The 17034-nt window shown below is 40.3% G+C and overlaps 1 protein-coding gene across 1 annotated transcript; it reads right to left on the bottom strand.

Moving 5' to 3' along the window:
- Positions 1–4499: 4499 nt before the first annotated feature.
- eomesb (eomesodermin homolog b) lies at positions 4500–14029 on the bottom strand. The gene is made up of 6 exons (XM_068002811.1): positions 13106–14029; positions 9354–9508; positions 7007–7128; positions 6747–6905; positions 6594–6655; positions 4500–6480 (listed from the first exon to the last, which is right to left on the bottom strand). Exons 1-6 carry the CDS (start codon positions 13858–13860, stop codon positions 5751–5753), a joined length of 1983 nt encoding a protein of 660 aa, XP_067858912.1. The 5' UTR covers positions 13861–14029; the 3' UTR covers positions 4500–5750.
- Positions 14030–17034: the final 3005 nt, after the last annotated feature.

Below are 17034 nucleotides of genomic sequence, written 5' to 3'. Positions count from 1 at the left end.
ATTTTTCAGGTTCAAAAGCCCCCAGAAAAGTAACACACACAAAAGATTGCTGGGATTCTAAAATATGTTGTTACTTTGTGGTTTTTTTTTTGTATTGGGCATCAAAACTAAATGATTATGCAGCATTTTATACTCCAACCAGGATTTTCCATTCAAAAGTTATGCTTTGTTCAGGAATTTTCTATAGGAGAAGGAATTAGAAGTTCTTTGATAGCCTATAATTCTGTACATGGGTGGTTCAGCTGGCCAGGGCAAGCGGGTGCACTGAACTGCTACTTAATTGCTGATTCCCTACTTCTTAAGGGAATGATGCATGAAACAGAAATGTATTTAATAATTTAGCTTTATCTGGAGTGCACTATAATATACCACGGCATTGGGTGAGCAACAGGGAAACCAGAGAAGAAATGAAACAAAAAATAAGGAAAAATTAAAAAGAATCATTATTGCTCACTCAACAGAAATTCAATGTTCATCCAGTGCTGCAGTGCAAGCAGCAATACTCAGCTCTACGGAATGACTTCCGATGAAAAATGTTGGGTAATTGAGCCAGCCCAGTTGTTGGCAAGTTGTCTCATTTATACTGGGATCAGATAAGGCAACAGCAGGAAAAATCAGGATTTGCAAGCTTGACATCAAAACAACTGCACACAACGTTGTTATGATAGGGACCTTCCTCAATGTTTCTCAACCTTTCACATCATACAAGCAATGCACTTCTGCAATTTCTGCAGAGGTCAACAGGACCAGGCCTAAGATGATGGACCCAGATGCAAGTGGCATTGGGGAAGACATCTAGTTTTCATCCTAGACACCCAGTGAAACCCACAAAAGGATCCCATGTTTCAGTTGCCTGCAATTAAGCTCTTGCTGTAGTATAAAGAGGGCAAGTATCTGTCCTGCAGGAGATTCCTATCACATTAGTATAAACAACAGATGTAAATTTAAACTATCAATCCAAAGTTAATGCATTGACCCAGAAGGTCATTTAACAATTCGCACAATATCAACTACTTCAAAACAATCTTTCAGATAAAGTTTGAGGGAATTGTGTTCATTTCCGGTCATCTTCAGGGCTGAATTCCTTCAGCTGCCTCCGCCTTAAGCTCCAGAATTCCCTCCTTAAACCTCTCCTCCTCTCTCTCCTCCTTTAAGACGCTGCTTAAAACCTATCTCTTCGATCAGGCTTTTGGTCACCTCTCCTAATACCACCTTATGTGGCTCGGTGTCAAATTTTGTTTGATAGTAACTCCTGTGAAGCGCCTTGGGACGTGTTACGACATTAAAGACACCACGTGAATGTAAGTTGTTGTTGTTGTAAAGAATGCTTTACGTAATAAATATTGCCACACCATCTTCATTTCATCCACGAAGAAAATAAAAGCTCGATTGAAGTTTATTCTTTCTCCATTTCGTTTCAAAAAGAAATCATAAGCGAGGTGTTGTGAAGACAATTTAGCTGAAAGTTAACATGATGGGCACTGACCCTAAACGTACTCGCTGGTTTCTTTGTAAACATGTACAAGCAAGGCAGAAACATTACATAAAATGCAATTGGAAATTCATCAAGATGCACGGAAAGTGTACATTTACGGAGGGGATGGTGTCCGACAGATTGTTACTTTTTTCCATTTATCATATACTAAATAACATTGTTTCTTAACTCTTGCTTCATAACTAACATTCATTCTTTCGTAAGGCCAGTCCCGATTAGATGACGTTTATTTGGTAGATTATGGGAAGCCAGGTATTTAATATTCAGAATCGTTTATTAGAATTCTTGTTTTCGACTCAATTAGATGGATCCGTTTACAATTTGGAGTCTGACACCCACATTTTAGAATCTCTCCCTAATTCTCGGGTGTTAATTGAAAATAGTCAGAAAAGAACTTGGTGTTAAATGCAACAACTTTCTAGCACAGTAGCTGTAAACCGAATCTGGGTCTATAAAGCGGAAATATTTGATGGTTTTCATATGAACAGTTTAGAATAGCCTTCCGTGTATAGGTAGTTGGTCTGTACTTTTAAAGTGTACGAGTTACAGAGGGAAAATCGATGTTCCAATTTTTATACTATTTCCCTGTGTCTTAAGTCCAGAACCAAGACGACAGTAAATATTACTTATTAAATTAAATGCCATTTATAATATTGGTGTCAACCTTGAGTTTGCTGTTACAAATAATACGGACATTTACAGAGTTTGAGAGAAAGCCGCGTTGTTGATTATCTGGGAGCAAAATATCCACGGAAGATGTAAATATCTACACATCTGTCCGATATGCCAGGTTCATCTCTTAAAAATCAGATGTAAGTTTCATTTTCTTTTCATCTCTTCCAAAGTCGCCTGATTTCTCAGAACTGAATGATTCATAAATTATTGCTGTGATACTGAGGTGCTTTACCAATCTGTAGATATTGTATTTCAGAATTACTGGTCTCCGTCGCGCTTAAACCAGGTACATACACCTTGTAAATTCATCAGTTTGAGGCAAGGTGAATTAAATGAAAGGGTTCTCAGAAACAGCCACGGTCATTTCAATTTTATGTAATACAATTCAATTTAAACAAAACTGAGGATATACTTCAGAAATAAAGAGATGCATTCCTTTAGTTTAAAAAATTTTGCGCTTCAAATCCACATCAGTGTTAATGTATCGTCGTTTGTTTTTCCCATTGTGGGTGTTGTTTCCGTGACACTTACAGCCCGTGCCCGGCAGAAAAACAACCCCCCCCCCCCAATACGCATTAAGAAACTGTGCATTCATGTTAAAACCAAAACAAAACAAAAACTGAAATATTGTTAATTCCCGCAATTGTTTTTGGTGTGCTTGCAGAGAATTGGAACTCGGGGTCACACAAGCACTCTGGTTAACTTTGATCGTCAATTCAACGATTGAAATAAATCACAATTTTCTGTACTTAACCGTACCCTTTCCAATAAAACGTTCTCATCTTCGAAAAAGAGCAACGGTGATCAAATCGGCCTTTCTGGTTCTGTTGGACCACAATCATGAATCTGTCCTTTTTTATTTTGAGCGCTCGATCTGTAGTTGAGGTCGGGTGTCAGAGCTCAAGGATCAGATCCCAGGACTGCTCTCCAACTCAGATACGTGACACGCATCGGCCGGTGTGAACACAGCGGAATATAGGGATGGTTTGTAGACAGGATCGAAGTTTACTATGGATCTGACACAGGCACTCACACTCAACCAAGCTACAGAATGTCTTGTCCTCCGATTGTTTCTTAAATATTGCAAAAATAAATGAATATACCATCAGATTTCGGACGAGCTCATGTAATTATACGCGTTTATTGCACGTGATTTATTACATTGGACAAAAAAACCTAAACTATTATTTTATATTTTTATGGTTCAAGATTGATAAATGAACATCCACCACTTCACCCGGTCGTGCTAAACCAGTAAGACTTAAAATCGAATGAAGACGTGTAAAGGTACATTTAATTTAAATATCTAAATGTAGCGTTAAGTTTCCAGAATGTCAGCGTTAACGTTGAGTCCGGTATTGTATCTTTTGACTATTTTCACTTTAATTCACCACATGAATATTGGTCAGATTGTATAAACGTAAGCGTCTAAACTGTGAAAAAACGTGTGACCTGATATTTTTAAAGTGTGGTCTTACACTGAAGCCATTTATGCACTGGCTAGATCGATAACATCCCACTCACTTGGTACAACTTCCTCTTCAGTTTTCTGTCTTATGTTTCCAGTCTGCAAACCTTCCGATCCCCCACAAGGCGGCGTTTGGAGACAACAACTTGCATTTATATAGCGCCTTTACACATGAGCGTTAGCAACCAAAATTTCAAAAACAAATTTAAAAAACAAGTCAGGTTGATGGGCGCGGATCGAATTCACGTTGGTAGCATCAGCAAAACCTTCCAATATTGGAATAAGGCAAAAACCTATCCGCCCGTTGAGGTAAAATTCTTGCTGTAGATCTCTTTCTACTTTTAGCGTGATTTTACACTATTATAAATCTGACCTTCAGTGCGGTTCATATACATTTGATTTAACTTTTGGGAGAGTGTAAACTAAAAAGCAACGGCAAAGAACACAATACTGGTATTTTAACATATTTAAGTAGCAAAATAAACTGAGAAGCTTGTCACAAGTTTGTTGGTTGAAAGCATGACTGTAAGGAAGATGATATTGCAAAGCGGCAGAGATTTTGTGCTAGTCAAACCGGATGGAGAAATATTAACTTAGTCCGAACTTGCTTTTTATTCCACAAAAATAGTGCAGCAGATAAATGTTTTAGACAATGATGTCGATTTAAACAAGAAAAAAGATGGTCGTCAGCCTCAGCTAACAGCTGCCGTCATGTTAACGTGTCTGCGCTAAAATTTAAATGTAGTGTTAATTGTGGAAAATATTTAAATGTCAACATTTCTAGTTATTGAGATTATGCATCCTGATTGCTTTCTGCTCTGTGTAAACTGCCAGAATTAACCTTCACCATCAAAACGTAGACAGATTTTAAACATACAGTACTTTATTATTCGGAATTCTCCCATGAGTGTTCAAACCGTCAAAAATATTCCAGAAACTTTTCCTTAATTCTTATTCTCTAGTTTTCCTCCTTCTCGTGATTTTTAGACAGAATGTATCATTTCAAAATATCAGCGAACTAATCATTTCTCAAGGACCCTGTCTATGAATATATTGTCAATTATGGGATTTCATTACACTGCATTTTAACCAATTCTTCAGGATCTGGTACTTCATTTTGTAAAGAGACCACATATGGACAAGATCTTCCAATGAAGCCCTGATTTGTTTTCTTAAAACACGTAGCCAAGTACATTTCAAGACTATTTTAGACTCTTGGTATGATGAGGCTGTTTGTAGGGACTTTTAAAATTGTCTCAATTCAACACATATACAGATTGATTGCACTGAAAAATGTTTGATAACTGCAAGTGTTTTTTTTAAAACCGATAATACATACGTGCTGACACTTTAAAACACGCCATTCTTACCTTACGAAGAATTTTATTTATATGTGAGATTTTAATTTCCAAAATTACAATCAAATGGCCACCTGAAGCCTGATAAACACATAACTAATTTGCCTACAGGTTTTACATTGTTCTATTTCTGGTATGTGAATGACAGATGGGAAATGGTCAGAATTATAAGTGCATTAGTTATGCATTTATCGAGACTCTACAAGTACATTAGTTCCTTACACACTAGCATCCCTTGGAAAATTGAAATTTGCAGTCTGATTTTATTGCTTTTGAAAAAAATTAATGCTTGAAAAAAGCTGTTTTTGCTTAATCTGTACATACTGATGGAACTGGAAAGGACTTGGGTTTTATTCATCAAACTAACACTGTCATTTTATTTTACACCATACTGCACCTATTCTACAGTAGACTATACAGAACAGGAACTGTACATCATTGTATCATCAAATAAATAAAACCACATATGGTAAAAGTCAATCTGGTACTTAAGCCCCTCCCTCAAGAAATTCCTTCTAAAATGAATACTATATATTATGTCACATCGAGGACAGGCTTGGTTAGAATATGTCCATCTTGTTGCTTACAGCATCAGAAAGCTTTGGCACCTTCTTAAAAATTTGATTGCACTGGTAGACTGTACAAGATCAGTTCTTAAGGTGGAAGGAAACATTAGTCTTTTTGGCACTCGTAAGACCATTTCGACATTTGGTGAATGGATTGGATATATACAGGCAAACTCCACAGGAATACTTTAAGGGCTGGTGTAGAAAGTATAATAGCCCATTGCTTTTGCACCATCCTTGCTATACTCTTTAGAAGTAATTGTCTCACATTTGATTGTTGGGGAGCTTTCAGTGCTAGAGTTGCCAGCTGAGACCCTTCTTCTCTTGCAAGCGTTTTCATAGAGTCCTGAGTCCGAGTCCATGGATTTGATGGATGGAGGGGTTTCAATCCAGGGTGAGTTGGCTTCTTCTCTTGACTTTTCCTCGGTGGACAACACTTGGTCTTCTGGGAAAGCTGATGGGCTTGTTCTGGAGGACCATGTTAGCCCGGAGGCTATCTTTCTCTGGTACTGGGAACTCCTGGAGCCCCAGCCAAATGTTGGGTCAGGATAGTAGCTCAGGGAATGAGCAGATTGGATGGGTAGAGGTTTGAGACCATAGGGCAACAAGGCATTAGTAGCATAATCTGCATCATAAGAGGTAAAGTCCAACCTGTTGGTGCCAGGCTGTTGTACGGAGGTGACGAACCACCTCTGGGGAGGGTTGCTGGACTCCTCGGTCTGTTGGGGGGACAAGATGCCGCTTGTTTGGGGCACTGCTCGCTCACCATTGTAGAACCGGGCCGATGGTATGCTGTTGGCAAACTGATCCTGGAAGAAAGGCTGAACGGTGTAACGGGCCCCAGGCACTATCTGATGGGATCGGGGCGAGTCCGTGGGAGAAGGGGTCAATCGATCGTTCTCTGGTGCAGTGAACATACTGAGGAATTAAAAAAGGGAATAGACCGTTGACTAACTGACCATGAAACAGTGAGATTTAAAAGGGAAAAATGACCTCAATTCAAAGTTATTATACTGAAAGCATATACTTACGAATCATAGTTGTCTCTGAAACCTTTGGCAAATGGATTGTGATCAATCTTGAGCTGTGTGATCTAATAATAAGAAAAATTTTAAATAAAATTCATCAGTTGCTAACAACTGGATTTTCTTTAACAATTGAAATCTGTGATAAACTACACTTACATCAGTGTTCTGGTAGGCAGTCACAGCAATGAACTGTGTTTCTGGAAAGGTATAAGTTTGAGTTTTCGTGGAGTCACTCATATCTTCCGCACCATCTTCGTTCACCTCCACTATATGAAGTCGTGGTTGGTATTTGTGCAAGGACTGCAACACCACCATCTGTAAGAATGAAAAACGCCCAACTGTTACTCATTCTCTGCACAGGCTTAGTGTCAGTCTAACACATTGGACATAAGTGGAGCCTGCCTTTGCTGCCTCACCTGAGTGCTATTGTTAGTTGCGCCCTTGTTGTTAGTTAGTTTAAGTTTCCCAAAGGAAATCTCTTGTCTCATCCAGTGAGCTCCAGTGTTTGGGGACTCGGGGTGAACATAAGATCTGTTACCTGGAAGAAATAAAATGAAAGACAACGTTGTGAGGAACAAGTTAGCGACAATGGGATATGTCCTTTTTCTCGAATTAAGATTTTGCGTTAACTTCAGCTTGAAAATGGAGTATCTATGTGGTATTTTGAGTAACTACATTCAATGAAATTGTCAAGGAAACTGGATGTTTTAAATACTGAATTTTAACTTTGCCTGTGCAAAGTCTATACGTGATGTGGAGATGCCGGTGATGGACTGGAGGCTCCGAAAGCTTGTGGAATTTAAAATAAATTTGTTGGACTATAACTTGGTGTTGTAAAATTGCTTACAAAAGTCTATACGTGAAGAGATAGTGAACCAGCTTATGATATGATGTGTGACTAATAAAACTAGTTGCCTTCTTCAGCCCACGTCCCAACTGAATACTTCACATTCAACCTAACACAAGTTCAAGGAACCAATTTTCACTATTCTGTACTTCTAACATCTTGGTTTAGGTGAGACATCATGGACCTAATCAGGAGTGACAGCATTCTTTGTTCAGGTGTCACTTTGCTGCTATGCAATCAGCCTGTAAAACGATCCCACATTCCCCACTACTGTCCCCAGTGCGAAAACAAAGCCCGATATTTACGCCTGGCTGTAGTGACACTCGTTCATCCACAACCCCGTTACATTTCTGTATCAAGTGTAATCGAAGAAAACTGCAGTTACACTGTCAACTTGGCCGAAAAAACATTGGAGAATTTTCACCGAATTTTAAAGGTACAGCATCTGAACAGTATTGCACAGAAATCGATTTGTGCTTTGGATACCAGCTCATTAATTATATACGCAATATTTGTGCAGAATTGCACGTTTTTTAAGTAATGGAACTATTATTTTGAATATTGCAGGCCGGTTGTATAGGAAGGTATTGCAGACTGATTTTGATTTTACATTAGAAATTCGCACTGTTCATACATTTTAAATAATTTTATTGTTATAGAATATACTTTGTCAAAGTACGGTACAAATAAAGTACTGAAGTGTCCACTTAACGCACGACATATTTGAAAGCTGTTCAGGTAAAAGTAAGAAAGTGAATACCCCGAGTAGATTAAAAGTTTTTGAAACTCAGATCGCAAAAAGAGACCGAGAAGAATGATAGCGGGGGTGGCCCTGGAAAGTAATACCAGTGAACTTGAAGCCTTCCGCGACCGGCGGACACCTGGATCACCGATGAAACCAGATCATAATTTAATTGCAAATTGTTTAGTTTGATTGGACCATTTGCAATATTGGTGGCCTCCTATTGAGTGCCAAGTCTATTGGTCCAACTCCAAATAGTCCTAATGATGATGCGCAGTGTTCCCTTTTCATTTACCTACGTGTCAATGTCAGGTCGTTTTCATAGAAGTGAAAGTAAGCCACCAACCTTAAATACACAACATTTTAAAAACGGATTTTCAGAACCTCAACCAATAGGAAACTCTAAATACAATCAAAAAGTCACCTGGGCGATTTCTAGATAAGAGGGCTGATTCTTACAAGGTTCTGATAAAAGCAGGCTTTTCTTGCAGTTTTCATTGTTACTCCATACGGTCAGCATTGTCACCGGCACTTCTGCTCCATGTAATAGACGGGAAAAGGAAGTTGAAGAGCTAAGAGCGGCACAGGCGCGAAGGGCCGAATGGTCTCATTCTGCGCTGGAATGTCTGATTCTAAGTCTGGTTATAAACAGCACCGCTGACCCGCTCGTCCGATTTCATGTACAGGAGCATCTTGTTATATGCAATCGGTATTTTTAAAAAGAGTTTTATCGGTTCAAAGCGTATTGGCAACTCAAGTATGAAAGGTTATTGACCTGAAATGTTAACTCTTGTTTCTCTCTCCACAGATACTGAGTGTTTCCAGCATTTTCTGTTTTTATTTTAAGTATATGCATGTTAGGGAGAGTATGCCAATTTTTTGTAGGTATGAATACCTTCAAGATATAATTGGCTATACCAATACCAACACAGCGAAATTGGGGCTTTTTAAGGGGTTACCTACAACAATACTTTTCTCTAGCAATGTTTACTAACAGGAATTCCGAAGAAGTAACAAATTCCGCAACAAACCGATTTGGGGAAATATGTATCTAAATTTGATGTCTTGCCTCTAAACATAAAAATAACCGTGACACAATTACATATGCAAACAGTTTACAATTTACACGGTCGCCAGGAACGAGGTGCTGCACATTTTGAGCAGTCATACGCACCTTGAATGTTGTTGTCAGCTTTCCCGCAAGTCACCCATTTTCCTCCTTGAAATCGCCAGTGATTGGGATCTGACAGCACAACCTCCACAAACACATTATAATGAGATGTCGGGTTTAGGGCAGAGATATTGAAACTCAGGAAGGGGAACATGCGCCTGGGGAAACAGAGTAAGCAACAAAAATATACAATTTTATATGATCAATGCACATAAAACGACAGAAACCCGATAACTGAATCGGCGAGAACTGTTCATAGCGAAACATTTAAGCGAGTCTCGAGTCCCAGGTAACGAACGCTGCCAGGGAGAAATGGAAAGCACTACTTTCACCAACAAGCACAAACTGCAAAGAGCCAGAACACATCCGTAAGTTCCTGAACTATGGAAAAATACTAACTCTTGTGATAGACATTTTCTGTACTTTAGCACTAATAACATATTATACGAAGTAATTTCCAATCATATAGGCCCCAAAAACCACGACTTTTGAATTTTTAACATTTACAGAGCACAAAAAGTCTTTTAAACCGCAAGTTATTTTGAAATGAAACAGGAAAATATGCGGGGAGGGGCATAATTCCAAAACAAAGCCCGACAAATTTTGCAGTTATATTACTTTCAAGAGCAGAAAAATGATTTCCGAACAGGATAGTATTTTAAGCGCACAGCTTGTGCACCTGAGCTGATGTTAGCGATCTTTGGGGCAGGACGGCCATCAGATCTGGCCTCGGGCTCTGAAACCGATAGGCTATGTCAACCTCTGGTCCATGGATTCTATAAGGCTTCAGGTCTGACAGCATTCATGGCCCTGAGGTTGACTGAGCCTCTCAGTGTCAACGATCTCGGGAAACCTGCAACGTACTTTGTGCTAACGGGATGGGTAAACAATTCAACACAAAATACTTCAAATTAAACTCCATTATGTACTGGAAATATGCAACACTAAACAAATGCCTTGAGTTTCTAAACTGGAATGTTTTATTCTATCGTCAGTGTATTTTACAAATTGTATCATATTATTACGTAGAGTTTATATCCATCATTGCTATCTTAACATTTAATTATTTTATTGGGGCAAACCAAATTGTTGTTAGAAATACGAACTTTGAAACTGGGTTACGTTGATTTTTTTTACATAGATTAACGTACAATTTATGGTCAACACACACTAATAAAGAGCATCAGATCTATCATTAAAATTAAAAAATAACGGTTTAATTAATTTGTACTCTTCCGGATTGTTAACTCATAAAAAGCGTTAATAAATGTAAAGAACACCACTGAACCGGAATAAATCAAAAATATCGACAAATCCAAAAAAAAGTGAGCCGACAGCGATACCAATTATTCTGTGACAATTGCGATAGTTCTAGAGTCGATTAATGTTTGTATACGCGTCAATTTGAAAGAACAGGGGTGCCAGGAGGATTTCAGTCCGAAGTTATATTGTAACATGTATGGTGATCTTCCCTTCCAATGTTAGAAAACGAACATCCCTTCGGCGGTCTCGCCGAAATGTGCGGATATTTCAGCCGCAGCACTCAACTGATGTGATGAGAAAATCATTGAACCTGCATGAAGTGATATTAAAACAGAGAACTAATCGAGAGGGGGAGATGGAATTTACTGATTTAGAATTGGGGGTTTGAAAAGTGACAATAAAAAGAGTGGATTTGACGAAACTATATTTTATGAAATGTTCTGGAGCACATTTCCCAGAAACAGGCCATGACAGTAAGGTCAGCCCATAATTAATAATTGATCAAATATGAACGGCGAGTGATCAGAATTAATACTTTACGGGAGACAGGTAAAAACATAGCATCTCAGAGAATTGTTAGCATAACATCAGCCAGAGGATATCGTTATTCAGATGAGCCGCGTCTGTGATCAGACACTGGGATCACTCATCGTCACCGAAAAAGTAAATAATGAAACTATGAAAAGGTGATATGATTTTCTTCCCTACATGAACGAAACCAAAACTGGATCCAGGCTTTTAAATGGGTAAATGAAAAAAAACACAATTGCAAGCTTAGTTTCCGTGAGAACCAGTAAAGGTGTGATCTTCGACATTACAATTTCTCACCAGTGATGTGGTGGATAAAACTATACAGGCAGTAACAGAGAAAGGGAATCGCGTGCATTGAGAAACAACACGGAATATTTAATCGATGTGCAATTGTAGCGAGCTCTTTGAAGTTGCCTTGATAGCTAGCACCGGTAATTTATGGATGTCATTCTGTTTCAAAGTCGCCAATGCGGTAAATAGATTCTGTGAATCTGATCGCAAGTTAATCCAATTCAGGTGGTCTTGTGGCAAATAATTCGAGCTGGACAACGTGAATAATTTTACGATCTCACCGAATTTGTGATTTTCTTGGTGTACCATAGAGTATAGAAAGCGATAGGGGAAATGGCATGGACATTGCTTTCGTCCTTAACACCCAATCCTAATATTCATATGGCCGTAAAATACCGTTACAGATTACACTTTACACCCGGCCCTACCGACGCCCATAACGTTGGAATTTGGGTTTTCATTTTTATAAAATCAGCATTACAGGAAATTCCGATTCTGCAACTGAATTTAATCGTCAATTAGGATGAATACTACTGATGGAAAGCTATAGTCCAGTGTAAGAGAATGACTGCAAAATCTCGTCCCAGTCCAGAATTCATCTGTACCTTGAGGTAGGAAGAAGGGCGGATCGCTGTATCAACGTCTTTATAAATACAGTTTAGCTGATAAGTTTATTAAGCATATCATTCGAAATTCAGCTCGGCAATCCTGATTCTTTAAAGCAATCAGACCAAATCAGCTTTCTGTTCCACTAAAACAGATTTCTGGTGACAATGCCCAGGTTCTGAGATTCGGCAGTCTCTTATGCCCTACACCTTCCTTAATGATACTTGATGTATGGAATATCTCTGACATCCCTATACTGTTCAGGGCCTGACACCTAACTCAACTCTTGTGCTCTGAAACAACTTGTAGTACCAAGTCAGAAATAAGACTGCACATCCAGGCAGAACAAGCATTCGTGGGATTTAAGGATCGTCACCAATCGAACCTGCACATTTACAGTCGATTCGGCGCTATCTGTATTCACGAACAATCTTCAGAATGGCATAGATCTATCTCACGTGATATTTGGAAACTTAAATCGACACTAGTCTCGTGCAAATTGTTCTCCAATATTTCATTACAGGTGAAGTTGTATCGCTTATCAGCACCAAACCTCGAGGGGACGCGCCCTAGACTTTTCCTCCGGTTTATTGGTGAGCACAGGTACTCACTCTATTATCACAGATGAACGCTCAGGTTCTGGGATTCGGCAGTCCCATATGCTTTCAAACACATGATTTGAGCTAAAGTTAAATTTGAACGTTACACCTTCCTTAATTATACTTGATGCATGGAACATGCCTGACATCCCTATACTATTTAGGGCCTGACACATATCCTATCTGAAACAACTTGTAGCATCATCATTAGACACAGCACAAAATAAACCAGAAGATCAAGTGCACTGAAATTAGAAAAAAAAGCCTGAGATAATAGCCCCACATATAAGTATCATCAACGAATATATTAGTTATATTATCGATATTTCAGAGATCCGGTTCAATTCAGAATTATTACCTTGTAAAACAAAAACTTCAGCATTTACTACTTAAAACGATGTCAGATATCCAATGCCAAAGCCAACGCTTGTTGATCGTTATTTAATAAAAAGAATCGAACCTTACCTGCCCTGTTTGGTGATTATCATCTCGGTCTGGTGCCGATGAAATTTGAGCCAAAGTGCCCGATTGCAGAGGTAGACCTGTGCTCGGGTCGGGTGTGGTATGGTCGGTTGGTACTGTGGGTAGAGCGGTCCACTCTGGTAACCGTGTCCGTACTGAGAGCGCCCTGATCCGGTGTAAGTTGGATAAGCCGAAGGGGGGAAAGCCTGGGCTCCAACCGGAGATAAGATCGGGTTGTAGGCGCCGTTGGTCAGCATGGAATGAGGACTCAGGTATCTGCTAGCGCCGTTCACGGGGAAAGCCGAGGGGTGCTGACCCGGGTAGGGCAGGAGGGCGCTTGGGTTCCCCCCGACTTGCTGCTGTGATTGCTGCTGGTGATGGCTGGGGCTCAGGTTCTGCGGGGCTACGGGCGACAGGAAATATCTCTCGGCTCCCAGTCCATCCAAACTGTAGCGAACTTCTGCCAAGTCCTCGTCCGCCGCCGCCGGGGAGCTTTTACCCCGATCGACCGCGGCGGCACCCGCCGCCGCCCCTTTGGAGCTGGCGTAGTTGTGGCTTTCGTTCTCGGTCAGCATGGTGGAGCTGGTGAATTTTTTCTGGATGTCACCGTTCTCCTGGATCGATTCGCTTCGATCGGTGTCCGGGAAGTCGAGGTGTGTGGACGTGGGGCTCTGGCTCTCGGGAGAAGAGGACAAGCTGTAGAAAGTCTTGGGCAGGCTAGTGGTGGAAGGGAAGCATCGTTCTGCTAACTGCATCATGAGTCCAACCCCCTCGACTCAACGACCCCCCACCTGGAGAAAAAAATTGTAAAATAGATAGATATCTATATATATATATATATAAAAACAGAAAGCACAGCCCGGCAGCGATTCTTTAATGTATTCGAGTTGAGCTCTTGCAGTTGCTTTGCCGCCTCCCCTGGCCCGCACCGCGTTCTATCGCCTCCCCCCTGCAGCCCCCTCCTCCACATCTTCATCCCCACCATCGCTTTTAAATGTCAACCAATGGGCGGGGCGCCTGCCTTGTAGCACCGCCTCCTCCGAGTGACCATTGGCCGAGAGGTCTCAGGGGCGGGGCTAGGGGCGGAGTCAGAAGCCCCCGCTCCTCCAATCTGATTAGTCATCCATGGCTCGATATTAACCTAATCAGACATGAGGAGGGAGGGATCTGTTAACAAATAAACAAACAGATTCCTTGATCTCTCTCACCAACCAAATGAAATGAGTCCTCACCTGAAACTACCCCCGATTCTGGGGGACGAAAAGCGACCGGCTCCAGCCGACAACTGGGGGCAGGAAAAATAAAACCTCCACCAACATTTACACCTTGTCTCCAAATATTTAATGATCACAGAAAACGGATGAGTTGCTGCGATCTGCTATTAAATCAAATCTGAGAATTGACCTCTTGTGCCTGGATCTAACAATTACTTTACACTCTGATGATCTCTGCATATTTATCCCCTTACACAGATTCATTGCATTTTACAACTCGCCTTCTGAATTGGCACTGATCATGTTTTATAAACTCCAGTCTTTAGTACAGTACAAGTAATTCTGGGCATTTCACTGTGGGATGTTTCAAACTCTGCAACGGTCAGCGACAAAATAATCTCTTTGAAGATTGGTGCTGTCTGCTGTTGATCCATTTCATATTAATACAGGAGGTTAACTTGATCCATAACATGATGTTGTTTTGTCATTGTTGTTTATTTATATAAAGGTGCCAGACTTTATTTTTCACGTTGTATATTCAAGACAGACAACTCCATCAGCCCCGTTCGCTTTGCATGTTGAATGTCAAGTCAGTGGGTCACAAATGAGCAGACTTTTACCAAACAGAACGCACGTGTCTTACCAGCAATAGAACCTTTTTCTCTTCAGCATTTCCAGGTATTGGCCTTAAACTATTAATCGAGTCAGGTCAGAGGTAGTCAAGTTTTCTGAAATGCATCAGAATTTTTTAATCCCCGCCTCGCCCCCCACCCCAAAGACAATTTTTTTTTACCGTTAACTCGATGGACTTTTCTTGTAAATCAGATGACAATTTAGTTGTGGAGGATTTCGCAAGCGTTTGGATTCCATTCATGGTGCGATCTGAAACATTCGTGTCGGAAACTTCACGCCTGCGGTTTTCCTCGTTCTCCCCAATGTTCCAAGCATTTGTTTTCTTTTTTTTGCAAATCGATACGACTATTCCCACCCTCTCCTAAACAGCAAATTTAATACTTTGTACACAAATAAATGTCATGTATATTTCATTGCATTTTATGGTAATTTTTTTCAGATCCAACGAAACTTTTCAATTTAAGGACCTTTCTTTACTAATGTTTCTTTATAGAGCGACCAGTCCCGTAGATGTCACTAACTTTCTCCTGGGTTACCCTCACTATTTTGCAAGAGCAGATTATAGTGGAACTCTGTTCATATTAACCCTTTCTGTTGCGGAGCCACTGTCGAATAAGATTGCGATCACAGGAAATGGCTTTCGATTCAAACCCCTCTCCATCTCTTTAATGGCTTTTAATCTGGCGCCGGCACTTAACAGATGGCGCTAGATTTTCTTCAGCAACTTTGCAATTCGAATGATTTAGGATAGTAATTTTTACATTCATATCTTGAGACCAAAAAATACACGCGAATATGAAGCAGAAGTTATTGCGTCGCATGCATTTGATGTAATTGTTCTAGGGGGGAAAAAAACATCTTATTCCCACCGGATCTCCGTTTCCATGCAGGATAAAAACGGCCAATTATTTTTCTGTCTGAGGGAGTCTGTGATGAGCAGGGGAGTGACAGCCCGGCGCGGAGAGACAACATCATTAAAACAGCTATTAAACAGACTGAATATTGGTCTATCAGAACCCCTAACATCAGGCTTCTACCTGAACTCAAACACATCTAGACACCAGATCACTGTGAAATGGATAACCTTTTGATCTATAACGTGACAGAGATCCTCTTTTTGCACAAGCTTTCTAAATACAACATTATTGAGCATTTACGCCTCTGTGAAGCACATCGAGACGTTTTGTAACGTTAAAGACGCTGTATAAATTCATGATGTTGTAGTAAAAAGCCAATTTTCAAACTACCTGAAAGATCAGACGTACACAAGATTTCCTTTCACCTGTGTCAGAACTGAGGTGATGTTTAGAGTAACATCGGAACAGCAGTAGGCCATTCTGTCCATGGCCATTTTGTTAGCTGTGGCAGCTGTTTTTTTTAAATTCTAATTCACTGGCTTTTCTCCATATCCCTTAACACTCGTACTTCCCAAGAAACTATCTATGTCGCTTTTAAATACCTCAATTAACTTTGCATCTATGACTGTCAGGGGCAGTTTGTTCCACATTTTAACAATAACAACAACTTGCATTTACATAGCGCCTTTAATGTAATAAAAACGTCCCAAGCCGTTTTGTGAGAAGACATTTCTCCTAGATTAGCTCAAATTCTAAGATAATGGCCAGGAATTTCCTCAGAGCAGCTCCTGCTCCGCAGCAGTAACTTGGACGGACATGCGTGTGATCAGGGCATCTGCCTCATTTCTGGTGAAGTTACAGTGGTGGAATGGAAGCAGCTCTGAGGACATTCCCTGCTTACGTCTCCTTGTTCTGGATTCCCTTACTAGAGAGAAGGGTCTTTTACACAAGAACAGGAGTAGGTCATTCAGCCCCTCGAGCCTGTTCCGCTATTCATCCAGATCATGACTGATCTGCACCTCAACTGCATTTACCCGCTTTGCTCCATACCACTCGATGCCCTTACCCAACAAAAATCTATCAATCTCAGATACGAAAATTTTCAATTGACCCAGCATCCACAGCCTTTTGGGGAAGCGAGTTCCAGATTTCCATTACCCTTAGTGTGGAAAAAATGCTCCCTGAGTTCGTGCCTAAATGGCCTAGCTCCAATTTTAAGATACGCCCC

This window comes from Heptranchias perlo, chromosome 2 (genome assembly GCF_035084215.1).
Source record: "Heptranchias perlo isolate sHepPer1 chromosome 2, sHepPer1.hap1, whole genome shotgun sequence".
In the NCBI taxonomy this organism is placed as follows: domain Eukaryota; kingdom Metazoa; phylum Chordata; class Chondrichthyes; order Hexanchiformes; family Hexanchidae; genus Heptranchias; species Heptranchias perlo.
This window is presented reverse-complemented; position numbering and strand designations above follow the sequence as displayed.

Bases quoted from the DNA above. Each gene is read 5' to 3' on its own strand.
- eomesb (XM_068002811.1), bottom strand. From the start codon at position 13,860: ATGATGCAGTTAGCAGAACGATGCTTCCCTTCCACCACTAGCCTGCCC. The intron at 7,129-9,353 runs GTGCGTATGACT...TATTTCTTCCAG, and splicing joins AGCTGACAACAACATTCAAG to GTAACAGATCTTATGTTCAC. The intron at 6,656-6,746 runs GTAAGTGTAGTT...TCTTATTATTAG, and splicing joins CTGCCTACCAGAACACTGAT to ATCACACAGCTCAAGATTGA.